Genomic DNA, 27966 nt, shown 5'->3' on the forward strand with positions numbered 1-27966 from the left:
TGGTAGCACATGCCTGTAATTCCAGCTACTTGGGAGGCTGAGGCAAGAGAAACACTTGAAGCCGGGAGGCAGAGGTTGTGGTGAGCCAAGATTGTGCCACTACACTCTAGCCGGGGTGACAGAGCAAGACTGTGTCTAAAAAAAAAAAAAAGAAAAGAAAAAATACAGTGTATCTCTTTTATGAGTTCTGGTTTAACAAACTTTTTCAATGAACTGGTCAATTACCAATTCCAGTGAAGTGAAATTGAATAAGAATTTACCTACTTGGTTCAGACATATTTGACTTTGGCAGAGAAAACTAAAAGCTAAAAAAAAAAAAAAAAGTGCCTACTTGGTAAAATAAAAGGCTGATCACTGTATCTGTCCTAGCCAATCTAAAAATTTATTGGTACATGAAATCAACCAGTTCCAGCAGTCTGCCCTTTCCAAGGCTAAGCAGCTGTGAGCTCTATTTTTAAGATGTCAAGCAAAGGTAGCCTTTCACTTCACTTCTGTACAAATGTATCTTACTCATGGATTTTGGAGGTTGCCAACTCAGTGTTTTTTTTTCTCCCTCAACTGACTCTCAAACAGTGGGGTCTTCTGAAAGCCAATGATATGTGCATAGTTCTCAAAAGGAGGCTGTCCAAACCTTACAGGCTTATCAAGAGGAATCTTTTTTGAGACAAGGCCTCACTCTGTCCTGAGGCTGGCATGCAGTCATATGATCTCGGCTCACTTGCAGCCTCAACTTCCTATGTTCAAGCGATCCTACCCCTCAGCCTCTGGAGTAGCTGGGACCACAGTTGTGCACAACCACGCCCAGCTGATTTTTTTAATTTTGGTGGAGATATCCTTTTTGCAGGCCTCCCTATGTTGCTCAGGCTGGTCTCAAACTCCTGGGCTCAATCTATCACCCACCTTGGCCTCCCAAAGTGCTGAGAGTAGAGGCATGAGCCACAATGCCTGGCCTGGAACCTTTAAATATTAATAATTCAAAAACCAGGAAGGGAAACCCCAGCAACTTTAGATGGCTATAAATAATTAGGCACTCAATCAGGATTGAGTGCTTAGAAATCTTGTAGTTTGTTTTAACAGAATGTGCTTTCCTGGAAATCACACAGCAAGATAGTAAACGCTACCCTCACTCAGACCTGAGGAACCATATATAAGTTCTCTCTCTTGCAATAAACGTGCTGGCCAGCCACCCAAACTCTGCCTTAACAAAGTCATGACGGGGCGCAGGAATACGACTGAGACTACACCCAGATACAAATCTGTAGACATTATGAAACAATTTCCTTTCCTGCCTCTTGTGTATATCTGCCTCCCTCCTCTCACCCCAGCTACTTCTCTGGTGCGCTAAACTCTAGCTCAGGCTTGAGCAAACCGGGCTGGATTAGCAGCTGACTCCTACAGTCATAGCACTGCACAGAGAGAACCCAGACACTTCCTATCAGGACCACAAGGCAGAGATCTGCTCTGTCCAGCTCTGGAATTGACTAGACTGGCTCATGACTATCAACCCATTTCTGAGAATATGAAAAGGTCCCTTTCAGACTGCCACCAATTCAGAGGGCTAAAACTTTAGATAAAAACAGTATATCCAGTAATCTATTCTCTCTTGTAGACATTTCCTTGTTTTTTTGAGACAGGGTCTTGTTCTGTCACCCAAGCTGAAGTACAGTGGCATGATCACAGCTCACTGCCACCTGGAAATCCTGGGCTCAACTAATCCACCTGCCTCAGTCTCCCAAGTAGCTGGGACCACAGGTGCCTGGCTAATTTTTGTTTTGTTTTTTTGTAGAGATAGAAATCCTCAAGCAATCCTCCCACCTCAGCCTCTTGAGTAGCTGGGACTACAGGCATGCACCACCACATCCAGCTAATTAATTAATTATTGTATGTCTCCCTATGGTGCCCAGGCTGCTCTCGAACTCCTGGGCCCAATCAATCACCTGCCTTGGCCTCCCAAAGCACTGGGATTATAGACGTGAGCCACCATGCCCAGCCTGTAGACACCTTTTTCCAAAGTTTGACTAAGGCAACTAAAATGGATCAGAACGGATCGGTCTTCCCATGCTGTTTCACAACTCTTCAGCTCAGCCAGGTCACAACCTTCCTCCCAGCTCATGTCCACCATCCAGATGAAGATAGAAGCAGCCCAATTCCTCCAACCAAGCCAAATTGAGCTAAATTCTAGTCTTCCCTGTGTGTCTAGCTTAATGTCAGAAGTTTCATGGCAATAATCTTTGCTGGGATCTATGATTGTATATTATCAGAAAAGATGAATCCCTTTCTATCCAATATAAGCATGTACTTATACATTCTGGGTAGTGTTGACTGCTTGAAATAAACTCTGAAATAAATCCACTTTATGCACGATCGTTGAAATGACACAGTGATGCTCTGGCCCAAGGTCTCATATTATTACTTTTATTCTTATACCTTGACTTACTCTAATTTGGTTCTGCTTTGAACTTTTCCATTTTAAGATCTCTCTGTGGTCGCTTCTTGCTCTGTAAATTTAAAACAGTCTATGTCAAAAACAGTCTCACTCTGACCTGACCAGCTTAGACGACTAGCTCAAGAATAGTCAAGCTTGCTTGGGCTCTGTGAAGTCCCCCAGGACAGAAAAGCCCTGGAGATTCCAGGGAATCATTTTTGAGGTCATGGGAGCAGGATCTCTCCACCAAGGTCACCAATGCCAGATGTGTCCATAGCTATGAGGTGTCCATAGCTATGAGAAGTCAGGCAAACCCCAGGACACATTGATATGGACTGTTAAACATGCCCACAGCCTCCTACCCGCTGGGTCACCAGCCTGTGGTGCTCAGGCACAGCTCGTCATCTCTTCCCAAGCCATGATGCCTTTCCCTGACACTTTATCCCCAACCCCTCCCTACAATCCACCAGTCCAACAAAATCAACCTAGGTGAAGTGATAGACCTTTGTCCTCCAGCCAGGGAACATCGTAGTCCCTTATGTCTCCCCAGTTCTCAGGAGGGGAAAAAGGAGTCTTTCCACTTCACGCTTCTGGGCAGTCAATCCTGAAATTCCTTAGGCTGTTTGGCCCGGGACTTCCCTCCCAGAATGGTGAACACCACTGCCTTTGCTCTGAGAGCTTGCCTTCTGCTCCAAATGCACTGCTTATTCATTGAGTCAACCAATAAACATTTGAGAACCCACCATGTGCCAGACAGTAACTAGGCACAGGGGATACGGGAGTGAATGAGACAAAGTCCCCACTTAACGCAGCAGACTGCCTAGTGGAGATGGGGAAAATGATAAACATAGACCCCACTAAGTAAGTCACTTCACCAAAGGAAATAAAGCAGAGCAACAAGACAGAGAGAAATTGGAGGTGGGCTGCAGGGACCCCTGCCCCTTAAGTGGCCAAGGAAGGCCTCTTCTAAGAGGTAACATTTAAGCTGAGATGTGATGATAAAAAGGAGCTAACTATTCGCCAATCTGCGGGAAGAGCATTCTGGAAAGGAGGAATAGCAAGTGCCAAGGCCCTAAGAAGGGAGCAAGCCTTATCTTATTAGAAGGACAGAATAAAAGCCGGTGTGCATGGAGCAGAGCCTGTGAGAGGCAGGGTGGATGGAGATAGGGGTGAAGGGGCAGCCAGCAGCCCATGGATCCCCTGAGAACTTCCAGGCTGGGAGAGAAACCACCAGAAGGCTATAAGCAGGGAGTAATCACATCTGTGTTTGGAAAAGATCACTCTGGTTGCTGGGAGGAGAATGGACTCCACTGCAGAGAGTGAAAGAGGAAGACCAGGCAGGGAATGGTTGCTTGGGCTAGGCTGGTAACCACAGAAATGATGAGACATAGTGGGGTTCAGGGTACTTTCTGGAAGGAAGGATGTCAGGTTGCTAGAATAAAGATAGTAAGTCTGGCCGGGTGTGGTGGCTCACACCTGTAATCCCAGCACTTTGGGAGGCTGAGACGGGTGGATCACGAGGTCAGGAGATTGAGACCATCCTGGTCTACACGGTGAAACCCCGTCTCTACTAAAAAATACAAAAAACTAGCCGGGCGAGATGGCGGGCGCCTGTAGTCCCAGCTACTTGGGAGGCTGAGGCAGGACAATGGCGTAAATCCGGGAGGCGGAGCTTGCAGTGAGCCGAGATCGCTCCACTGCACTCCAGCCTGGGCGACAGAGTGAGACTCCGTCTCAAAAGAAAAAAAAAAAAGAAGATAGTAAGTCCAGCATCTGTAAATGCTCATGATCCCATGTACATACACACACACACACACACACACACACACATACACACACATGCACATACACACTATCCTCCTTATACAAACAGTGCAGACTCCAGGCTCTGGAGTCAAATGTGCTCAAATTCCAACTCACCTGCTTACTCGCCATTAAACTTGGTTCAAGTCACTGAACCTCTCCATCCCTAGGGCTCCTCGTCTGTAAAAAGGGGACAATAATAGAAATGCCTCATGGTTGTCGTGAGGATTAAATTAGTTACTACATGGGAAGCATCTAGGGAAGGGCACCTGCCATGTACCGTATGAGTTTCCTGTTGCTGCTGTAACAAATTAGCACCAATTTCATGGCTTATTAAAAACAACACAAATTTATTCTCCTGCAATTCTGGAGGCCAGAAGCTCAAGATCGGTTTCACTGGGCTCAAGTCAAGGCATGGGCAGGACTGGTTTCTTTTGGAGGCTCCAGGCGGGGGAATCCGTTCCCTGCCTTTTCTGAAGGCTGTGGCATTCGTGGCCCCTGCTCACATCACACCCATGTCTACTTCCATCATCACATTGTCTCTTCCTCTTTGACCTTCTGGCCTCCTTCTTATGAGGACCCTTGTGGTGATATTTTGGGCCCACCCAAATCAGCAAGAATAACCTTCCTATCTCAAAGCCCTTAACTTACATACATCTGCACAGTCCCTTTCTGCCACAGAAGGTAACAGTCACAGGTTCTAAGAATTAGGACACAGATATCTTTGGGGGCCATTATTCAGCCCATGACATGTGGTAGGCAATAAATAAAGGTTCACTGTATTATGATAATGATACTTTACGATAATAATGATAAAATAATGATAATATTTTTATCATTATCATCTTTATCATTCCCATGAAAGCCCCAGAGCATATCCCTAGTCCCCTCCTCAGTTATGTAGGAGAGGAGGGGATGTTTAGAGAACCCCAACTCCTAGAAGCCCCCTGAGACTTGGCCCCAAGCCCAAGCCAGAGCTGGGGGCAATGCTGGCTGATCAGGCAGAGGCACCAGTCCCCGGGGTTGGTCCTGATGAGGGGAGCAGGGCACAGATGGTCGATGAGGCAGGAATGTGCTCACAGCCTGGGGTCCAAGAAGGAGCCTGGAGTGCAGGCTAAGGCCTCCTAATGATGCTGTATTCCGTGGGATCCTCAGGGCCTCCACTGGGGATGTGGCTACTGAGGGGGCCCATGTTGCAGTAGGTTGGCTCCTGATCCTCAGCAGCCAAGGTCAGCGATGCATAGGAAATGTCCTCCTTCGGGAAGGGAGCCTGCAGCAAAGGTGGGCGCCAGGTCAGAGAGGACAGCAGGAAGTGACAGTCACGGGGCAGAGGAGCCGTTGGAGGAGGCTAGTGGGGGTGGACCTTTCAGGGCTTCTGATCCCTCTCAAGCCCTCCAGCTTCCCCCTGACTCTGCCAAGCACCCTGAGCTTCAACCACAACAGAACAGATTGTCCCCTAACGCTGCACCAGGGCAGCACATTTCCTGTGGAATCCCAAGTCATTCGGCCTGTCTGGGACTCTGCTGCCCAGCGTGGGGACCATGTTTGGCCAGTCCCTGGGTCCCCGGGGCCAAGACTTGCCTGGGGGAGCTCCTAGGCGAGTCCTGCAGTGACTATGGCTTTGCCCCACACCCACCTCCTCTATGCCCATGTGAGCGGGAGAAAGCCCACCCTCCAATGGGGCACAACAGCAGGCCTGTGCCCCCCTGCCCGAGCCTCACAGCTGCCCCCACGGAGGACGCACCATGGCGACATATTCCACTTCCACCTGGTCAGCCTGGGCAGAGAAGGAGAGCTTCGTGGTAGCCTTTTGTGGGGAGGTTCTGGTCAGCTGCAGGGTCAGGTCTGCATAGCAGAGGTCGCCCTCCAGGGGCTGTAGTACCTGGGACAGGGAACACACGCTGGGGAGTCACAAGATTGTCTGTGGACACAGGTTCCTTTTCCGTGGCAGGACAAGAGCCTCTCCACTTCCCTGGGTGCCCCTCTCCCAGTTCCTTCTGTGCCCCCCACTTCTCAGGCTCCCGTACCCCTCAGCCCTCGTCCCCCTGGCTGCTTCCAGGCCCTCAGTCCCCAGACCCTGCAGGGGGCCATGAGGACGGGATACTTTGGCACAGGACTTATCTGATATTTTGGACCTTCTGGGAGATGGAAAATGAGGAAGGGGAAAGAAGCTGCCTGGTCTCTCTGGTCCAACCTTGGGGAGTATCTTACCTGCTCTGAGGACATCCCAGCCGCTAAAAGACAAACAACAATTAACAATTAGAAAGCCCATTCCCCAGACTCACAAGAACCCCCAGGTCTAGCCAAGAGAAATATGGAAGAAAAGAGGTGAATTAGGTCCAGGCTCAAAGACAGGGACCTGGTTCTAATTCTGACTCCTCAGATCACACACTCTGTGACACTGGTCACGTCACCTCTCTGACCTTTCCCTTCTCCACCTGAAAAAGAAGGACATCCCAGCCCCCTGCTCCCCACATCATAGAAGTGTGCACTCAGCTGATCGGGTGGCCCTGCCAGTCATGGGTCCCCAGGGAGTAAGTTTGCTTCTGCAGAATCTCGACTTGGCCTGGAATTCCACCGTGTCTCTCTACCCGATTCATCCTTCAGGGGTCAATTCAAAGCCATGCCTGCCTTCCGCAGCAGCTACCCAGGCTGTCTAATCCCCCTCCCGGGCCCCCGAGGGGACACGTGCTTTAGGTCTGTCTCATCATCTTTATCCCACTGAATTCTAGTTAGTCCTCAGGTGGGCTGTAAGCTGCAGGATGGCTGGGCCTGTCCCTTCCTTACAACCTGGGTGCTTGGCTGTGCTGGGCAGGTAGTGCTCCATCAGTAAAAGTTGTCTGCAGAGACAGGTTTGCACCAAGCTGCCCCCCAACCCCAAGTAGAATGTACAAGCTGGGTCAGCACAGTAGGGACGGATTTGGTTTGGTTTGGTTTGGTTTTGAGATGGAGTTTCTCTCTTGTTGCCCATACTGGAGTGCAATGGCACGATCTTGGCTCACTGCAACCTCAACCTTCTGGGTTCAAGCGATTCTTCTGCCTGAGCCTCACGAGTAGCTGGAACTACAGGCGCCTGCCACCACATCTGGCCAATTTTTTGTATTTTTAGTAGAGAAAGAGTTTCACCACGTTGGCCAGGCTGGTCTCTAACTCCTGATCTCAAGTGATCCACCCACCCCGGCCTCCCTAAGTGCTGGGATTATAGGCATGAGCCATGGCATCCGGCGATTGGATTGGATTGTTTTTCCACTGGGACCGATTTTCAGGTGGTTGCTGGTCACTGTCTTCTTTCTCCCCTCCCGGGCCACCGCCCCCACATCTCTACTCTAGGGACAACAAAGAAGTGGGGGATTTTCCCCTAGTTTCAAAAGTCTAGATGCTGAAGAACACAGAAAGCACTTAGACCTTAGGTCGTGGGAGAAAAAGTGATGAATAAGAGTCAGGCTCTAATTTTTAGAAAGCGTCACAGAAAACAAACTAACAGAGAGTCAGGCTCCCCTCTTCCCAGGCTGTGGGGAGGGAGAAGTGTTGGAGAGAACCCTGTGAGAGCCAGGACCCAGCTGTTCTAGAAGGTAAAGAGGTACAATTATGTGAGAATGTGGAAGTGAAGCCAGACACAAAAGGGTTTAGTTGAGGCCAGGCCTCATGATCTGTAAGTGCAGGCTCCTGCGCCAAGAGGTTCCTCCCTGAAGGGCAAGTTCACACTGAGAAAGTACAGTGGGCAGGGGAGGGACAGAAGGAAAGTCCATTTCAATTTCCTGATCAGACTTGGAGGGCTGTGTGTGTGTGCGTGCGCATGTAATGTGAGGAGTGCACACGCACTTGGGATCCATGCAGTGTGTGTGCCGTGATCGGGCATGTGTGTGTGCATGCACTGGTGTGTTTGTGTCTGTTTCTCCCTCCCCATTCCATGTCAGCTCAGTATCTCCTTGACAACCACACAGACCCGACTCTAGCATCTAGTCTAGACACCCCAGACTGGACCACCCACCTAAGACCATCGACACCTCTGCCACCAAGAGCCAGTCCAGGAAAGAGAGAGGGAGGTGGATCAGAGAGAAGAGAAGGGGAAGGACAGAGGTGCAGGACAGGAGGCAAATGCCAAAACCTCCTGGGGCTCCCCTACAAGCTCCAGAGTGCCCCCTGGTCGCCTCGCACTGCCAGCTGCCGAGGGCCTTTGGGACAGCGCCCTTTCCAGATCGTGCAGGTAATTCGCTTGGACCAGATAGCTCCCAGATACCAATGCTGGCCATTGGCCACAACCCCAGCCACCCAGCCCAGTCTCAGCCCAGCCTCACCCAGGTCCTCTCACCTTTCTGCTGGCACTTCATTATCCTCCAAGCCAAGAGCGAAGCGGCCACCAAAAGCAGCAGCAATATGGTGAAGATGAGGGGCAGGAGGACGCTGAGCTTCAGGAGGTTGTGCCTAGAAACAATGGCAAGTGTCCTCTGCACCCCAGGCTCACTGTCTGCCTCTCAGCCCAATCCCTCCCACCCAGCAGCGGGGGAGGGCCGCACACCTGATGAGCTGGAGGTCTGTGGTTTGCAGCCCAGGAACCCTCACTCCTGGGGACCCTCAAAGATGGGTTTACAATGAGTACACACAGACACAAAGAAGGGAATGGAACGAGAAACACCAGGGCCTACTTGAGGATGGAGGATGAGAGGAAGGAGAGAATCAAAAAACTACAAACTATCTGTTGGGTACTATACCTGTTACCTGGGTGACAAAATAATCTGTACACAAAATCCCAGTGACATGCAATTTACCTATATAACAAACCTGTACACGTACCCCTAAAGCTAAAACCAAAGTTTAAAAATTTAAGAATTTTAGCAAAAGATAGTTGTTTTTGTTTTTTGTTTGTTTTTGAGACAGAGTCTCACTCTGTCACCCAGGCTGGAGTGCCGTGGCACGATCTCGGCTTAACTGCAACCTCCACCTCCCAGGTTCAAGAGTTTCTCCTGCCTCAGCCTCCCAAGAAGCTGGGATTACAGGCGCCCACCACCATGCCTGGCTAATTTTTGTATTGTTAGTAGACACAGGATTTCACCATGTAGACCAGGCTGGTCTCGAACTCCTGACCTCAAGTGATCCACCCGTCTCGGCCTCCCAAAGTGCTGGGATTACGGCCGTAAGCCATGGCATCCGGCCTTGACAAAAGATAGTTTTTAAAAAGAGAAAGGGGTTCCATGAGGTGGTTTTAATGTGTCTAGAAGCCTAACAGAAAGTGTAGGGCAGCAGACTTCTCAAACACCTCCTGCTTCTACACCTGCCCTCTCTACTGGGTTGAATAGCGTCCTCTTCCCCTCCAAATTCACATCCACTCAGACCCGTGAATGTGACCTATTTGTGGATGTAATCAAGTTAAGATGAAGTCATACTTGATTAGCATGGGCCCTGATCCAGCGACTGGTGTCCTTACAAGAGGGAAATTTGGACACATAAACACACAGGAAGAAGACCATGAGACGACAGAGACAGGGATCAGAGTGATGCCACCACAAGCCCAGAGGATCGCAGGCGCCCACCAGCAGCTGGAACAGAGGCATGAGACAGACGCTCCCTTTGAGCCCCAGGGTGGAAATGACCCCGGCGACACCTTGATTTCCAATTCCTGGCCTCCTTAGCTGTGAGAGAACATATTTATTTTGCTTTGAGCCACTCGTAACGGCAGCCACAGGACACTGACAGGCCCTACTGTAGTGGATCATCGCCACGCAGCCGGGGGGGCCTGTGAACCCAATGTCAGCACACGCCCCTCCCTTGCTCAAAATTCTGCAACAGGCCAGGCACAGTGGCTCATACCTGTAATCCCAGCACCTTAGAAGGCTGAAGTAGGCAGATCACTTGAGGTCAGGAGTTCGAGACCAGCCTGACCAACGTGGTGAAACTCCGTCTCTACCAAAAAATACAAAAATTAGCCGGGTAGGGTGGCATGTGTCTGTAGTCCCAGCTACTTGGGAGGTTGAGGTGGGAGAATTGCTTGAACCCAGGAGGCGGAGGTTGCAGTGAGCTGAGATCACGCCACTGCACTCCAGTCTGGTCGAAAGAGCAAGACCCTGTCTCAAAAAATAAATAAACAAATAAATTAATTTAATTTAATTAAATAAATAAATCCCACAACAGCCCCATTTCAGCCCATGAAAAATGGCCAGGGCTGACAATGGCCTCCACTCCTGCCTATGTCTCACCCCTGCCTGCTTCACTCCAGCCTCACTTCCTGCTGCTCCTCAAATATTCCAGGCACACCCCCACCTTAAGGACCTTATTCCAGTTGCAGTTTTCTTCAGGAACATGCTCCCTCCAGAGCTCTGCTTGGCTCACTCTCTCACCTCCTCCAGTCTTTGCTCAAGAATCACTCTCTCGGCCGGGCGCGGTGGCTCAAGCCTGTAATCCCAGCACTTTGGGAGGCCGAGACGGGCGGATCACGAGGTCAGGAGATCGAGACCATCCTGGCTAATATGGTGAAACCCCGTCTCTACTAAAAAAATACAAAAAACTAGCCGGGTGAGGTGGCGGGTGCCTGTAGTCCCAGCTACTCGGGAGGCTGAGGCAGGAGAATGGCGTAAACCCGGGAGGCGGAGCTTGCAGTGAGCTGAGATCCGGCCACTGCACTCCAGCCTGGGCGACAGAGCCAGACTCTGTCTCAAAAAAAAAAAAAAAAAAAAAAGAATCACTCTCTCGACCACGCGCAGTGGCTCACACCTGTATTCCCAGCACTTTGGGAGGCCGAGGCGGGCAGATCACATGAGGCCGGGAGTTCGAGACCAGCCCGGCCAACATGGCGAAACCCCATCTCTACTAAAAATACAAAATATTAGCCGGGCGTGGTGGTGCGCATCTGTAATCCCAGCTACTCCCAGCTGCTTGGGAGGCTGAGGCAGGAGAATCGCTTGAACCCAGGAGGCAGAGGTTGCAGGGAGCCGAGATCCTGACACTGCACTCCAGCATGGGTGACAAAGTGAGACTCTGTCTCAAAACAAACAAACAATAACAAAAAGAAACGGTTGTGGGCTGGGCTGCGCTGGATTGTACACCACCACCCCAACCCCAATCCATATGTTGAAGTCCCACCCTCTAGTATCGCAGAATGTGATTGTATTTGAAAACAGGATCTTTAAAGAGGTGATTGATGTTAAATGAGGTCACTGAGGTGGGCCCTAATCCATTATGACTGGTGTCATTAGAAGAGATCAGGACACAGACACACGCAGAGGGACGACCACGTGAAGACATCGGAAGAGGACAGCCATCTACAAGCTGAGAGGGCTCAGAAGAAACCAACCTCATGGACACCTTGATCTCAGACTTTTAGCCTCCAGAATTGTGAGAAAATAAATGTTTGTGATTTAAGCCCCCATTCTGTGGTATTTTGTTAGGGGCAACCCAAGCAAACTAATGCAAGGACTGTCTCCTTCATCACTGGATGTGCAGAAATTTGAAGAAGAAATTCATCAATCAATTAATTGTGTCAACCCTATTTGGTTACACTAATTAGCTCTAGATTGTAAGTACCTTGAGGGCAGGCATTTTGATTATTTGGTCCATTCTTGTACCCTTTTTAATTCCCTTAAACAGTGACAGGCTAGAGTGAGTGCTCAAGAGTTATGTGTTCAAACATGAGTGAATAAACCATGTCATGCTAATCAAAGGCCCTAATTGGGTACTTATATATGGCTTCAATTCATAAAATAATTTTTAAAAAAACCTTAACTATTATTTATTCGAAGCAGTTTGGTAGAAAATAAACTTTCAAATCAGAGAGCATCCTGTATTGGTTTGCTTAGGAAAAAGAAAAATAGGGACAAAGTGAGGTGGCTCATGCTTGTAATCTCAGCACTTTGGGAGGCTGAGGTGGGCATATCACTTGAGGACAGGAGTTGGAGACCAGCTTGGCCAACATAGCAAAACCCTATCGCTACTAAAAATTGGCTGGGCATGGTGGCTCACACCTGTAGTCCCAGCTACTCGGGAAGCTGAGGCACGAGAATCACATGAACCCAGGAGGCAGAGGTTGCAGTGAGCTGAGATCATACTACTGCATTCCAGCCTCGGCAACAGAGTGAGAATCAGTCTTAAAAAAAACCAATTAGCTGGGCTAGGTGGCAGGCGACTGTAGTCTCCCAGCTACTCAGGAGACTGAGGCATAAGAATTGCTTGAAGGCCGGGCGCGGTGGCTCAAGCCTGTAATCCCAGCACTTTGGGAGGCCGAGACGGGCGGATCACAAGGTCAGGAGATCGAGACCATCCTGGCTAACACGGTGAAACCCCGTCTCTACTAAAAATATAAAAAAACTAGCCGGGCGAGGTGGCGGCGCCTGTAGTCCCAGCTACTCGGGAGGCTGAGGCAGGAGAATGGCGTGAACCCGGGAGGCGGAGCTTGCAGTGAGCTGAGATGTGGCCACTGCACTCCAGCCTGGGCGACAGAGCGAGACTCTGTCTCAAAAAAAAAAAGAACAAAAAAAAAAGAATTGCTTGAACATGAGAGGCAGAGGTTGCAGTGAGCCAAGATGGCACCATGCACTCAAAGCAAGACTCTGTCTAAAAAGAAAAAAGAAAAAGAAAACCTTAAAAAGTTTAATGAAAAAGAAAAAAGAAAAAAAAACAGAAGGCAATGGGAGAGGGAGAGTAGAGGGGTCTCGGGTGGTCAGAATACCAGGGACGTCCCACAGGGATTTTGTGGCAAGGTCCCAGCAGTAGGAGACCTTGACACTTGGTGGACCTAAAAACAAAGTCAAGAGGGCCAGGGAAAGTGAAAGGAGGAAATGAAAGGGGACATTCCACTTCTAGAAAGCCCAGCTGACTGCAAGTGTTTGGCCAGGGCACTAAGAGGCGTGACCCGAGCTATGGTGTAGAACCCAGAGACTTCCATCCAAGCGCCAGTGCCGCCCTTCACTGAGGAAGGGACTGAGGCTCAGTTCCTTCTTCTGTAGAATGGGAACATTTATATCTGCCCCTTCTTCCACAAGAGGTGGGTAGGGAAGGTCAAAGAAAACAAAATAATACACAGGAAAGCCTTTTGTGAACTGCCAGGTACTCCAGAGATGTGAGAAACTATCGGCATCACTGTTCTTGCCATAACAGTAATCAGAGGAAAATTAAGGGAAACAGGACTTCCCCAAGCCCTGCTTTCCTTGTCCTCCCAGAAGTTGGACCCAAGAGCCATCCCTGCAGCTCCACGACCCCATGGCCCACTCACATGAGCCACCCCGTCCTCACTGACTGCCAACTCATCCGCCCCCCAACACTAAGCTCTGCGCTCCACAGGGACAGTCCATGTCTGGGTCCCCTGAGCTCAGCACGGTGCAGCCAGGTAGAAGTTATTATAACACAGTAAAAGTGGGGTGAATGAATGAATGAAGCTACAAACAGCACTGAGCTGCAGAATGAAGGATGTGTGGAGACTGAAAGGACACCGTGTGGCCTGACAGCAAATGGGAAGGGCTCCCAGCTTCCTCATCCTCACCAAGGAGTATGCAGGTCCCAGACAAAGCTCAGGCTGGAAACTGGGACTTCGAAGAGTTCTCCATTGGAGGAGTTTGGGCCAAGTAGTCCACAGGGGAACCAGAGTTGGTTTACCTCTTGTCCAAGTGGTGGCCAGTCAGAGTTGGGGAGTTGCTGGTTTCTTCCGGGGTGACTGGTGCTGTGAATGTAGTGGAGGTAGACGTGGTGGGGGCAGCAGTTGATGCTGTAGTTGATGCTTGGTGTATAGACCAGATCACAGAAGACCCTGCCCATAAGCCCACCCACAGCCCTGCACACGGCTCTGAGCCTGGGCGGGGGTCTGGACTGCTACTATGGGAAGGGGCTGCAGCCTGGACTACTCATGTCTCCCTGGCTTCTAGGAGAATCCAGAGGCTCCTGGGGCTGGGCAGGGTCCAGGGAGGACGCTGAGCAGGCCCTGGGAGGGTTAGAGGGGGTTGGGAAGAGCCTAAGGGCAGCTGGAGATCAGCTGAACTTGAGCCACCCTGCTGCTTAGGACAGCACCTTGGCCAATCTCCACCCCAGCCCTGTTTATCCATCAACAACAGGAGCAGAGTGGGAGCTTGCACAGTGACCCTAGATCTGTGACATCAAAGATCAGGACCAGCCCTGAAAGAAATCATAATATTCAGGAAGAACCTTGACTTTGGGCAAGTTACAAAGCTTCAGTGATGGCGATGCCCCCTTCTCAGGGGTATTGTTAGGACTCATTGAGACAATGCACGTTCAGCACTTTGCAAACTAGAACATGCCCCAGAGGCTCCAGGTGCAGCATGGGGCCCTGAGGACTGTGGTGCTCCCTCCATGCCACAAGGGCCCTCGAGCTGGTGCTGCTCATCTTCTGAGGGACAGCAGAATAAGCCCAACAAATAAACGCATGCAAACCAAGTCACTGGGAACCCTGAGCCGACCCTCCCAGGAGTGTCTGCATTCTAGAAGGAAATAGGAAGAGAACATCATTAAGTCTACATGCACAAATGGCTCATGGTGAGATGTCAGGGACCAGGCAGGAATGCAGCTGTTTGACTGTGAAGACCTTTCTGGACTTGGGAATTAGACGCCAGCACCCCAACTATGCTGAGCCTCTTTTTCCCCCAAGTTAGATGTGGAATGGGAGGTGGCAACAGCAGCTGTGAAGCCCCAGCCCAGAACTCCACCAAAAGCAGGACACACCTGGGCACCAGAGGTCTCCAAAAAGCAATGGCAAGGATTGGGGTCACTGGGTACCATGGGAAGGCATCCCTTTGGCCCATGGGCTGAAAGTGGGACCATCACCTTGTCCTCAGGCACTGAGCTGGGCAGTGGTAAAAAATGTGCCTAGAAAGTCTTAATTCCCATCGTGGAGGGAGCCCTGGGAGTCATGGGGGCATTGAAAAGAGGCCCTGCTCCCCCAATCCCAGGTGGTCAGTTAGGGTTCTCTGAGACTCAGGACTCAAGTGATAGATCACTCAGTGACAATTAAGTCACTTGAGTAGGACCTCAGAGACCAGGACAGAGGAGGCCCTGAGAGACACACACAGATATACACTCCCTCTTACCTGGGTCAACCGTCACTTGAACTGGGACCCCAAAGTCAGTTCCAGTTCTCTCAATTCCACACCAGTAAGTGTCAGCATCAGTTTGCATGAGACCCTCCATGGTCACAGTGAACGTGTGGTTTTTCTGATTGTCCTTGATAGACACCCGGTCCCTCTTCACCTCCTGCTCTGATCCAGTGGTTTTAACAAGGATCTTGCAGCCACGCCAAATAGCTCCTCGACACCACCACTTCAAGTAGGTCTCCCAGCCTGAGTTGTAAACACACTGCACGATCAATGAGCCCCGCTCCAGGCCATTCACTGTCATTGGACCACTGATGTCAGTGGCAATGGAGTAGCCTGGAAAACACAAATTCTTGTGCTGTCACCTCCATCCCAAGGGCAGGGCCACAGCTTTCTGTTTACGGAATAGCTCCCAAATCCAAGTTTCATGGGTTAAATAACAGTCAAGGAAGAAATACACCTTCCACATACAAAACTTTTGTCCTTCAGTTTTCCACTGGGTCAAAGTCACCAGGAAAATCACTGAATAGCACAACAACAGATCCCCCCAAAAATAAAAATATTGGCACTAAGCAATAATAGCTTCCTGCAGTTCACCCCTCTCTCCACCCTACGGCCAAGGTAATCTGTATATTTCAAGGAATATCCTTTTGCAGCCATCTTTGTGTTAGACCAGTCTGGTGGAGAGGAAATACCAGAAGACCCATTTCCACGGGTCTTACCTTGACTCTTAGCACTGATGACCCTCATGAGGTCGAGCTGAGGCAGCCACATCAGATGGCTGTGGAGAGGCTGTCCCAGTGGTCCTAATGATTTCTAGTGGTTTTGGAATAAACCAGCCTGGATGAATGCCTTTGAAGTTGACCAGAACAGCAATGGCAACTGGTCTCCATGTGCTATGGGATCCATACAACACAGATCCCACTTTCTTCATTGAATTGCTTTGACCCCTTTGTCAAATTGCAAATGTATGGATTTCCCATTCTGTTCCATTGATCTATTTGTCCACCCTTCTGCCAATCCTACATGCTTCTGATTACTATCACCTTGTAGAAAGGCAAGTATTATAGAAAGTAAAGCAGTGTTTGCTTTCTTTTTTTTTTTTTTTTTTTTGAGACAGGCTCTCACTGTGTCGCCCAGGCTGGAGTGCAGTGGCATAGTCATGGCTCAATTATGGCTCACTGAAGCCTTCACCTCCCAGGCTTAATTGATCCTCCCACTTCAGCCTCCTGAGTAGCTGGGACTACAGACACATGCCTCCACGCCTGGCTAATTTTTATAGTTTTAGTAGAAACAGGATTTTGCCATGTTGTCCAGGCTGGTCTCGAACTCCTGGGCTCAAGCGATCCACCCACCTCAGCCTCACAAAGTGCTGGGATTACAGGCGGGAGCCACAACACCTGGCCTGCATTTTCTTAAAATATATGTTTTCCTTCAAAATTATGTCCTTTGCAGCAACATGGATGTGGCTGGAGGCCATTATCCTAAGTGAATTAACGCAGAAACAGAAAATCAAATACCACATGTCCTCACTTAGAAGTGGGAGCTAAACATTGGTTACACATGGACATAAAGATGGGAACAACAGACAGAGGAGGGAAGCGGGCAAGAACAAAACAGAGGAGGGAAGGGAGCAAGCACTGAAAAAACTACCGATTGGGTACTGTGTTCACTATCTGGGTGACAGGTTTGATTGAGGCTCAAACCTCAGCATCATGCAATATATCCATGTAGCAAACCTGCACAGGTACCCCCTGAACCTAAAGGAAAAAATATATATATATATATATATGTTCTTTTTGTTCTTTCTCTCATATTCTCACTCTTGAAAGATTCCAGATACAGGGAAATATTTCTTTACTTCAAAAAAAAAAAAAAAGGCCCGGCTGGGTGGCTCACACCTATCATCCTTGCACTTTGGGAAGCAGGCAGATTACCTGAGGTTGGGAGTTCGAGACCAGCCTGACCAACATGGAGAAACGCCGTCTCTACTAAATATACAAAACTTAGCCAGGCGTGGGTGGCGCATGCCTGTAATCCCAGCTACTCAGGAAGCTGAGGCAAGAGAATTGCTTGAACCCAGGAGGTGGAGGTTGCAGTGAGCCAAGATGGCACCATTGCACTCCAGCCTGGGCAACAAGAGCAAAACTCTGTCTCAAAAAAATAATAAAGAAATAAAACTAAACAAAACTAAACTAAACAAAAACCCAACACTTCAAGCACAATAACAAATGGCACAGACATAGGGCCTCAGTGTCAGAGAGACCCTGGGAAGGGGTGAGGACCACGGCAGCCTGGACTAGAGAGCAGGGGATCCATGCGAAGGCACAGCCCTCCTTCCATTCCAGCCTGGGTCCTGGGGAAAGAAGTGGGCTCTGTGACAAGAACACACAATGGGGAAAGGACAGTCTCTTCAATAAATGGTGCTGGGAAAACTGGAGATCCACGTGCAGAAGAATGAAGCTGGACCTTTATCTCATAACATATACAAAAATCAACTCACAATAGAGAAGACGTAAATGTAAGACCTGAAACTTAAAGCTCTCAGAAGAAAACCTAAGGGAAAAGCTCCATAACGTTGGTCTGGGCAATGATGTCTTGGAGAGGATGCCAAAAGCACGGGCAACAAAAGCAAAACTAGACAAATGGGATTCACAAAACCAAAGAGCTTCTGCACAGCAAAGGAAACAATCAGGAGAATGAAGCAACAGCCTATAGACTGAGAGAAAATATTTGCAAAACATACATCTGACGAAGAGCTAATATCCAAAATACATAAGGAACTCAAACAAATCAATAACAAGAAAACAAATCATCTAATTAAAAACTGGGCAAAGAATCTGACCAGATAGTTCTTAAAAGAAGAGCTATAAATGGGCAACAGATCTATTTTTAAATACTCAGCATCTGTAATCACCAGAAAAATGCAAATTAAAACCAAAAGAAGGTCAGGCACAGTACTCACACCTGTAATTCCAGCACTTTGGGAGGCCAAGGTGGGTGGATCATCTGAAGTCAGGAGTTTGAGACCAGCCTAGGCAACATGGTGAAATGTTGTCTCTACTAAAAATACAAAAATTAACCAGTCGTGGTGGCGTGCACCTGTAATCCCAGCTACTCGGGAGGCTGAGGCGGGAGAATCACCTGAGAATCACCTGAACCTGGGAGGCAGAGGTTGCAGTGAGCCAAGATCATGCCACTGCACTCCAGCCTGGGCAACAGAGCAAGACTCCATCTCAGAAAAAGAAAAAAAAAAAAAGAATTAAAAGGGGTATGTGACTGTATATCCTGCACATATTAAAAAGTTAATAAACCATGAATAAGATAAAAGGATATAATAATAAAAGGATATTTAAACAATGTTATGCCAATAAATTTACAATTTTAGATGGAATAAACAAATTCCTAGAAAAAAATTACACAGGCCAGGCACTGTGAGAGGCCGAGACAGGTGGATCAACTGAAGTCAGGAGTTCAAGACCAGCCTGGCCAACATGGTGAAACTCTGTCTCTACTAAAAATACAAAAATTAGCCTGGCGTGGTGGCACACACCTGTAGCCCCAGATACTTGGGAGGCTGAGGCAGGAGAATTGCTTGAACCCAGGAGGTGGAGGTTGCAGTGAGCCAAGATCGCACCACTGCACTCCAGCCTGAGCAACAGAACAAGACTCCATCTCTAAAAAAAGAAAAAAGAGAAAGAAAGAAAAAAATACAATATGCTAAAATCAGCACAAAAGAAATAGAAAACCTGAATAATTCCACAGCTATTATATTTAAATAAATCAAATCCCTTGTTTAAAACTTCTGCTAAAATGAAACTCCAGACCTATACAGCTTCAATGGAAATATTTACCAAACACGTAAGGAAGAAATGTCTATTTTATAGATAATTTTGCAGAGCATAGAAAAAGAAGATGAAATCCCAAATCCATTTCACGAGACTAACATAATCTTGATGCCAAAACCTGACAAGGGCAGAGCAAGAAAGTATTATAGGCAAATATCACTCATTAACATAAATGCAAGAGCCTGAAACAAAAAATCAGCATACGGAATCTGGTGATACATAAACAGGATAAAACATTATCACCAAGTTGGGTTTATGCCAAACACCCAAAATGGTTTTTAACATTAGAAAATCAATAAGGAGGCAGGCGCGGTGGCTCATGCCTGTAATCCCAGCACTTTGGGAAGCCGAGGTGGGCAGATCATAGGTCAGGAGATCGAGACCATCCTGGCTAACACGGTGAAACGCCGTCTCTACTAAAAATACAAAAAAAATTAGCCAGGCGTGGTGGCAGGTGACTGTAGTCCCACCTACTTGGGAGACTGAGGCAGAAGAATGGTGTGAACCCAGGAGGTAGAGGTTGCGGTGAGCTGAGATCGTGCCACTGCACTCCAGCCTGGGCGACAGACAGAGACTCCATCTCAAAAAAAAAAAAAAAAGATAAGATAAGATAAGATAAAAGAAAATCAATAAGGAGGCTGGGCACGGTGGCTCACGCCTGCAATCCCAGCACTTTGGGAGTCTGAGGAGGGCAGATCACCAGGCCAAGAGATCGAGACCATCCTGGCTAACATAGTGAAACCCCGTCTCTATTAAAAATACATAAAATTGCCAGGCGCGGTGCCTCAAGCCTGTAATCCCAGCACTTTGGGAGGCCGAGACAGGCGGATCACGAGGTCAGGAGTTCGAGACCATCCTGGTGAACACGGTGAAACCCCGTCTCTACTAAAAAATACAAAAACTAGCCGGGCGAGGTGGCAGCGCCTGTAGTCCCAGCTACTGGGGAGGCTGAGGCAGGAGAATGGCGTAAACCTGGGAGGCGGAGCTTACAGTGAGCTGAGATCCGGCCACTGCACTCCAGCCTGGGCGACAGAGCGAGACTCTGTCTCAAAAAAAAAAATACATAAAATTAGCTGGGCGTAGTGTCATGCCCCTGTAGTCCTAGCTACTCGGGAGGCTGAGGCAAGAGAATCGCTAGAACCCAGGAGGCAGAGGTTGCAGTGAACCAAGATCACACCACTGCACTCCAGCCTGGAGACAGAGCAAGACTCCGTCTCAAATAAAAAAAAGAAAGAAAAAAATCAATAAGGGTAATATGCCGTATTAACAGAGTCAAGGAGAAAAATCGTGTGATCATCTTAGTAGATGCAGACAGAAGTACCTGATAGGAATCGACACTCATTCATGATTTTTAAAAAACTCTTAGCAAACTGAGAGAACTGCCTGTATCTGATAAAGATTGTCTATCAAAAACCTCAGCAAGCACCACACTTAGTGCGAGACATTCATATGTACTTTATAATAATTTGTTAACATGAATATTGATGTTTTATGCACATTTTTATACATTTTATTTTCTACAATTAAAAAGACTTTTAGGTCACCATAAACCAAGAGCCAAATTATTCTTTTTTTTTTTTTTTTTTGAGATAGAGTCTTGCTTTGTCACCCATCACCCAGGCTGGAGTGCAGTGGTATGAACATGGGTCACTGCAGCCTCAACCTCCTGGGCTCAAGTGATCCTCTTGCCATAACCTCTTCTGTCGCTGGGACAGGACCACAGGCATGCACCACCATACCAGGTTAATTTTTTTTTTTGGAGAGACAAGGTCTCACTTTGTTGTCCAGGCTGGTCTCAAACTCCTGGACTCAACCGTTTTGCCTGCCTCAGACTCACAAAGTGCTGGGATTACAGGCGTGAACCATCATGCACCACCAGCCAAATTATTCTTAACAGTGAAATACTGTAGGCATTCCTCTTGAAATCATAAACAAAACATGAATTCCCAATATATATAATAACATGATTCCGGAAGTTCTTTTTTGTTTGTTTGTTTGTTTTTTTGAGATGGAGTCTCGCTCTGTTGCCCAGGCTGGAGTGCAGTGGTGCAATCTTAGCTGACTGCAAGCTCTGCCTCCTGGGTTCACGCCATTCTCCTGCCTCAGCCTCCTGAGTAGCTGGGACTATAGGCACCTGCCACCCCGCCCGGCTAATTTTTTGTACTTTTGGCAGAGACGGGGTTTCACCATAACCAGGATGGTTCGATCTCCTGACCTTGTGATCCACCTGCCTCAGCCTCCCAAAGTGCTGGGATTACAGGCGTAAGCCACCACACCCTGCCTGGAAGTTCTAATCAATATAGGAAGATAAGGAAAAACATAAAATTTATAATTATCAAAAGGGAAATGAAAAGTTAGACAAAATTTTTAAATTTTAAATGAAAAAGTATTTTAATTCATAATTGAATTTAATGCAGTGGCTAAATAAACTATAAACATGTAAAAATCAATGGCTTTCCTATAAACCAGTAAGAAATAATTGGAAAATAAAGTAGAAAAGTGCTCATTTACATTAGCAATAAAAGTGTATTAAATTCCTAGGAATAACTTTAACAGAAACAATAAAGACTTGTAGGGAAAAAGCACAATGAGGCTCATGTCTGTAATCCCAGCACTTTGGGAGGCCGAGGCGGGTGGATCACTTGAGGTCAGGAGTTCGAGACCAGCCTGATCAACATGGTAAAACCCCATCTCTACTAAAAATACAAAAAAAAAAATTAGCTAGGCATGGTGGTACACCTGCAATCCCAGCTACCTGGGAGACTGAGGCAGGAGAGTCACTTGAATCCAAGAGGCAGAGGTTGCAGTGAGCCGAGATCACGCCACTGCACTCCAGCCTGGGTGACAGAGCGAGAGTCTGTCTCAAAAAAAAAAAAAAAAAAACTCTTCCTTGCCAGGCACGGTGGCCCATGCCTTTAATCCCAGCAACGCATGAGGCCAAGGCAGGAGGATCACTTGAGCCCAGGAGTTGAGACTGCAGTGAGCTATGATCATGCCACCGTACTCCAGCATAGGCAACAGACTGAGACCGCAACTCAAAAAAACAAAAACAACAAAAACGAAAATAAACCTTCCTTTCCCACAGAAAATGAACTTCCTGATGGGTATTTTTTTTTCTTGGGTGTTTTAAAACAAGGAATTATTTAGAAGAGGTAAGCAGGGTAAGCGCACTTGCTAATTGTGGGTGGAAGTTCTGCAGGAGAGGCTGGCAAGAGCTGATGCATGAAGGCTCCCAGTGGTATCTGAGCTCCGTGTTGGCGCCCACAGCTCAGCCTGCTGGCTTTTCTGCCCGCTTCAGACAGGTCCCAAATCACTCCTGCCCCCAACACGACTCACATCTGCTCGCTACCAAATTCTCCCATTTTCAGATGTCAGAAAAAAAGCAGCCACACCTGTCCAGGTCACTGTGCCAATGCATTTCATAACATCTTCTCCACTTACAAAGTCTGCCTTCTCCACTTACACGCTGAGACTTGGGGTCAAGTGTCGATGAGCCACTCCCTGCTCTGCCTTTACCAGTCTAGCTGTCCTGGACAAGTCACTTTCTTCCCCAAGATCTTTTCTCCAGTCTGCCCCACGAGGCTTTTCCGAAGCATGTGGCCAAGCCATGCTGACCTCCCTCTCCCTCAGACATGCCCAGGCCAAGCTCATTCCCACACAAGAGCCCTCGTATCTGCTGTTCCCTGTGCCTGGAAAACTGGTCCCGATCCTGTGTCTGATCCTTCTCCTCCTTCTTTTTCCAAGGTCTCGGCTCGGACAGACATCTGGGACCTTCTTCAGGGGGTGTTTCAGCCCACCTGACTGAAAGATCCCCCCACCTGGGTCCCACTGGAACAAATCATCTTGTTCTGTTTTCCTCACAGTACTTATCACTTCTCACTTCTTGAAATTATTTTTTTGTTTTCTTTCTTTCTTTCTTTCTTTTTTTTGAGACAGAGTCTCGCTTTGTCACCCAGGCTGGAAGGCAGTGGCGTGATTACAGCTCACTTCAGCCTCCAGCTCCTGGGCTCAAGTGATCCTCATGCCCCAGCCTCCAGCCTCCCAAGTAGCTGGCACATGCCACCATGCCTGACTAACTTTTGTACTTTTTGTAGAGACAGGGTTTTGCCATGTTACCCAAGCAGGTCTAGAATCCCTGAGCTCAAGCAATCAGCCTCCCAAAGTGCTGGGATAACAGGTATGAGCTTCCTTGCCTGACCTCCCTTCATTTTTAATCAAAATTCTACGCACCAACTTCAGGTGTCTCCCACCCTCTGGCTCTGCCCACATCTCTGTCCCTACTCTACTTCCCTGCCTGGCTTATCTCCTCTCAACCCTTCCTGTCCCTCGGCAACTTCTACTATTTCCTTCTGCCCCAAATGCCTAGAACCACCACTCCCTCTCTGCCTGGCAAACTCCCTCTTCCCTCCTTTCAGAGCCCTCCAGCCTCACCTCTTCCCTGACGCCTGCCCTTGCTCGGAACACCTCCATGCAGGTGACAGACCACCCAGTCCAGGATCAGGCACTTGCCTGCTCTCCTGAGCAGCCCGTGTTCCTCCTCTGCTTTTCCCTGGCCAGCAGGGCCTACGGTCTGTCCATTTCACACGATCAGCCCCTGGGGGTCAGGAACTCTGCCTTACACTGTCTTCATTATGAAGGACATGCCCTGTATTCCTGCCTTGGCAACAGAAACGCTGGGTGAGGGGGTACGTGGATGAGACGCACAAGGCTCATGCCATTAAGAACACCTTCTGGCCGGGTCCCTTTTTCCCTCTATCAGCCACCTCCTCCTGCTGGCTAAGCTTCTCCCAAGAGGACAGACCCAGGCCCACTCACCTGAGAGCCAGAAAAGGAGCGGGTAGAGCATCAGCAGGGGCATCTTCTCTTCAGACGGGTCCCCGTTCCCCTGGGTGGAGCCTGGCAGCAGGAACAAACTACAGACTGTGCTCCATCTCCCAGCCGTCTGCTGGCGTTCACTCTCGCCCTTGAACTTCCTCCTTCAGTCACTTCCCATGGGTAAATGAGACTAAAAGAGGAAGGAGGTGGTTGATCGGGCACGGTGGCTCAGGCCTGTAATCCCAGCACTTTGGGAGGCCAAGGCAGGCGGATCACAAGGTAAGGAATTCAAGATCAGCCTGGTCAACATAGTGAAATCCCATCTCTACTAAAACTACAAAAATTAGCCAGATGTGGTGGCACACACCTGTAGTCCCAGCTACTCGGGAGGCTGAGGCAGAAGAATCGCTTGAACCTGGGAGATGGAGGTTGCAGTGAGCCGAGATGACGCCACTGCACTCCAGACTGGGTGACAGAGCAAGACTCTGTCTCCAAAAAAAAAAAAGAGGAAGGAGGTGGAAAGTGTGAAATTTCGAGACAGTTGGCAATGCAAGGTGTCATAGTGATCATAAGCTTCTGAGAAATACCTCTCTGTCCACAGCCACTATGGGTTCTCTAAGAAGAGAACTTGGTGGCTCCTCTGTCATGTGGAAACCTGCAGACATAGACCATTGAGTCTGGCCAGCACTTATCCAATCCTCCAAATCTGGTGGGTTGGCTGGGGGCAGGGGCACGAGGCTCTACCAGAAGGGTCCTGGAGAGCCACAGCTGATAGATACAATGTCCTAAACCTGGAGCTTCAAGTGTCACCAGATGCTTGGGAGCCCAGAAGGCCAGAAGTTCAAGAGGATTGAGGGGCACTTAGGGCCAAAGCCAGAAAGCCAGAGGAGAGATTCCGGACCAAAGGTTGGAAGGCAAGTATGAGGAGACTGATTGGGTATCCAACCCCAGACTACAAGGCCAGGTGTGGTGGCTCACACCTGTAATCTCAGCACTTTAGGAGGCTGAGACGGGAAGATCACTTGAGGTAGGGAGTTCGAGACCAGCCTGGCCAATGTGGCAAGGCTTCATCTACACACACACACACACAAATGGCCAGGTGTGGTGGCTCATGCCTGTAATCCCAACACTTTGGGAGGCCAAGGTAGGCGGATCACTCCAGGTCAGGAGTTAAAGACCAGCCTGGCTAACATGGTGAAACCCCATCTCTACTAAAAATACAAAAATTAACTGGGCGTGGTGGCACACACCTGTAATCCCAGTGACTCGGGAGGCTGAAACAGGAGAATCACTAGAACCCAGGAGGCAGAGATTGCAGTGAACCAAGATCACACCACTGCACTCCAGCCTAGGCAACCGAGCAAGACTCTGTCACAATAATAATAATAATAATAATAATAATAATAATTAGTTCTGCATAGTAACATACACCTGTAGTCCAAGCAGTCTGGGAGGCTAAGGCCTGAGGATCACTTGAGCCCAAGAGGTCGAAGCTGCAGTGAACTATGATTGAGCCACTGTCCACTGCACTCCAGCCTGGGCCAGGGATACCTACATCTGCTGGAATCTTCCAGAAACCTGTCCATTGTACCAGGGGGTCTACCTAAGGAAACCAGTTCATTGCTCAGAACTATTACCCCCTCACTCTACTCCCCACCTTATAGCTATTTGTGGAAGGAAGGAAGGAAGGAAGGAAGGAAGGAAGGAAGGAAGGAAGGGAGGAATGAAGGGAGGACCAGTTTTGCCCCTCACTCTCCTCCTTCTGACAATCATGCCCATCCCCCATCTCTCCTTTCCCAACAAGACCCCAGCAGGTCCCTGGGGTGGGGACTGGGGATATAAAAGGATTAGGAAGGGCCAGGCTCAGTGGCTCACACTTGTAATCCCAGCACTTTGGGAGGCTGAGGCAGATGGATCACCTGAGGTCATGAGTTCGAGAGCAGCCAACATGGCGAAACTCCGTCTCTACTAAAAATACAAAAATTAGCCAGGCGTGGTGGTGGGTACCTGTAATCCCAGCTACTCAGGAGGCTGAAGCGGGAGAATCACGGAACACAGGAGGTGGAAGTTGCAGTGAGCTGGGATCGTGCCACTGCACTACAGCCTCGGCAACAAGAGTGAAACTCCGTCTCAAAATAAATAAATAAATAAAAATAAATAAATAAATAAAAGGATTAGACCTTTCTCACCTTCTGCACCTGAAGCCACTTTTGCCGTGTGTCACATACACCCTGTGACATCTTTACAAGGGATCACTCCCTTGTCTCAAAGAGGAACGCAACCCCCTCACAACCTAATCAGGAATGAGTGGGTGTACAGGAGGGTTATTTGCACAGAAAACCACAACAGCTGATAAACCATGACTTTTCCAGGACGTGGCCAGAGATGGCCTCTTGCTTTACATATCTGCTGACCATAAAGTAGGTCAAGAATTCGGGGTGAGGGTTCAGCCAGCACTTTGGTCCCTGCTGCATGTCAGGAGATCCTCTGCCTGGGGCACCATGCAGATACACAGAGAGCAATCAGCCCTCTGAAGTAGGGAAGCCATCAGCTTCCAGGAGAAAAGATTAGGAATTAAGCAGAATGGGGGAAGCCCTGAAAAACAAGGGGCAGATGTATCGAGGGTCGTGGGGTAAGCTTTCCTCTCTTGGTCGTGGGCAACAAGGAGGGAAGAGCACTGTCTGTTACAACTGCCTGTGGTCAGACCCTCTGATCCTGGCCTCTCCCAGACCTGGCCTCCCCAAGGAGGATTCCCCTTTGAATCAAGAACAGAGAATTCAGGCCAGGCACAGTGGCTTACGCCTGTAATCCCAACTCTTTGGGAGGCAGGAGGATCACCTGAGGTCAGGAGTTCAGGACCAGCCTGGCCAACATGTCAAAACCCCATCTCTACTAAAAAATACGAAAAATTAGCCAGGCAAGGTGGTGGATGCCTGTAATTCCAGCTACTGAGGAGGCTGAGGCAAAAGAATTGCTTGAACCCGAGAGGCGGAGGTTGCAGTGAGCCGAGATCACAGCACTGCACTCCTCCAGCCTGGGTGACTGAGCAAGACTCTGTCTCAAAAAAAAAAAGCAGAGAATTCGCCAAGTGGTTCTGAGTAGCTGTTCCTCTAACCAAGTGCCTATGGGGAATACAGGAGAATCCACTCTTTCAGAGGCCAGAGGGCCAGAGGGGCATGACTGAGGGGCTCTGCCACTGGAATGATTGTGGCTGGGCTGTGCTCCTCTTCTCAGCTCCACTCAGAGGGGCTTGTAGGGATTGCCAGGAAGCCAATGGAGGCTAACCGTCTGAACCCCCAACTTCATCAGGCTCCTTTCAAGACCTTATACCCATTTTGTACTTCTAATTTAGACATCCTTTTTCTTCACAAGGGCTTCCAGGATTGCATAAGCTTCGGCCTATGGTGGGTGGATGCAGGGTGCCTCCTTGCATACACACCACTTGACCTCAGAGTTCTTTTTTTTTTTCTCTTGAAACGGAGTCTCGCTCTGTAGCCCAGTAGAGTGCAGTGGTGTGATCTCGGTTCACTGCAACCTCCGCCTCCTGGGTTCCGGCGATTCTCCTGCCTCAGCCTCCCGGGTTGTTGGCAATACAAGCATGCACCACCACACTCGGCTAATTTTGTATTTTTAGTAGAGATGGGATTTCACCATGTTGGCCAGGCTAGTCTCGAACTCCTGACCTCAGGTGATCCGCCCACCTCGGCCTCCCAAAGTGCTAGGATTACAGGCATGAGCCACCATGCCCAACTGACCTCACAGTTCTTCTTGCTACAGAGACGAGTCTATTACCCAATCCCCTTGAGTCTGGGCCTGACTGATGACCTGGTTTGCTCAATAAAATACAGCAGAAGTGATGATGTGCCAGTCCAAACCCGAGCTGCAGGGTCTCCTGCGTTTCCTCTCTCTCTTGTACCTCCACTTCTGCCACCCAGGCTGGCCTGCTGGAGAGAAGCCAGAGACATGGGACACAGTCAAGCTGCCCAGCCCACGGCCAGTGGATCCCAGACACAAAAGGGGGCCCAGCTGAGACCAGAATGGCCACCCA

At 48.9% G+C, this 27966-nt stretch overlaps 2 protein-coding genes across 5 annotated transcripts in view; one reads left to right on the forward strand and one right to left on the reverse strand.

Annotated features, from left to right (window-relative positions):
- The window catches only part of RAB37 (RAB37, member RAS oncogene family), a 76124-nt gene that overhangs the window by 18443 nt on the left and 29715 nt on the right, over positions 1–27966 (forward strand). The window lies entirely within an intron of this gene.
- Positions 4555–27815, reverse strand: LOC117066645 (CMRF35-like molecule 1). 4 transcript variants are annotated; one of them, XM_033182070.1, is made up of 8 exons: positions 27674–27815; positions 23919–24108; positions 15253–15591; positions 13811–13919; positions 8541–8653; positions 6440–6462; positions 5973–6110; positions 4555–5498 (listed from the first exon to the last, which is right to left on the reverse strand). In XM_033182070.1, exons 2-8 carry the CDS (start codon positions 23959–23961, stop codon positions 5343–5345), a joined length of 921 nt encoding a protein of 306 aa, XP_033037961.1. In that variant the 5' UTR covers positions 23962–24108; positions 27674–27815; the 3' UTR covers positions 4555–5342. The 4 variants fall into 4 exon arrangements, with proteins under 4 accessions (XP_033037961.1, XP_033037964.1, XP_033037962.1 ...); XM_033182073.1 differs by having other exon boundaries at positions 13811–13874; positions 27674–27807; XM_033182071.1 differs by lacking the exon at positions 27674–27815 and adding an exon at positions 24286–24331.

This window comes from Trachypithecus francoisi, unplaced genomic scaffold, assembly GCF_009764315.1.
Source record: "Trachypithecus francoisi isolate TF-2019V2 unplaced genomic scaffold, Tfra_2.0 Lachesis_group20, whole genome shotgun sequence".
NCBI classification, from domain to species: Eukaryota; Metazoa; Chordata; class Mammalia; order Primates; family Cercopithecidae; genus Trachypithecus; species Trachypithecus francoisi.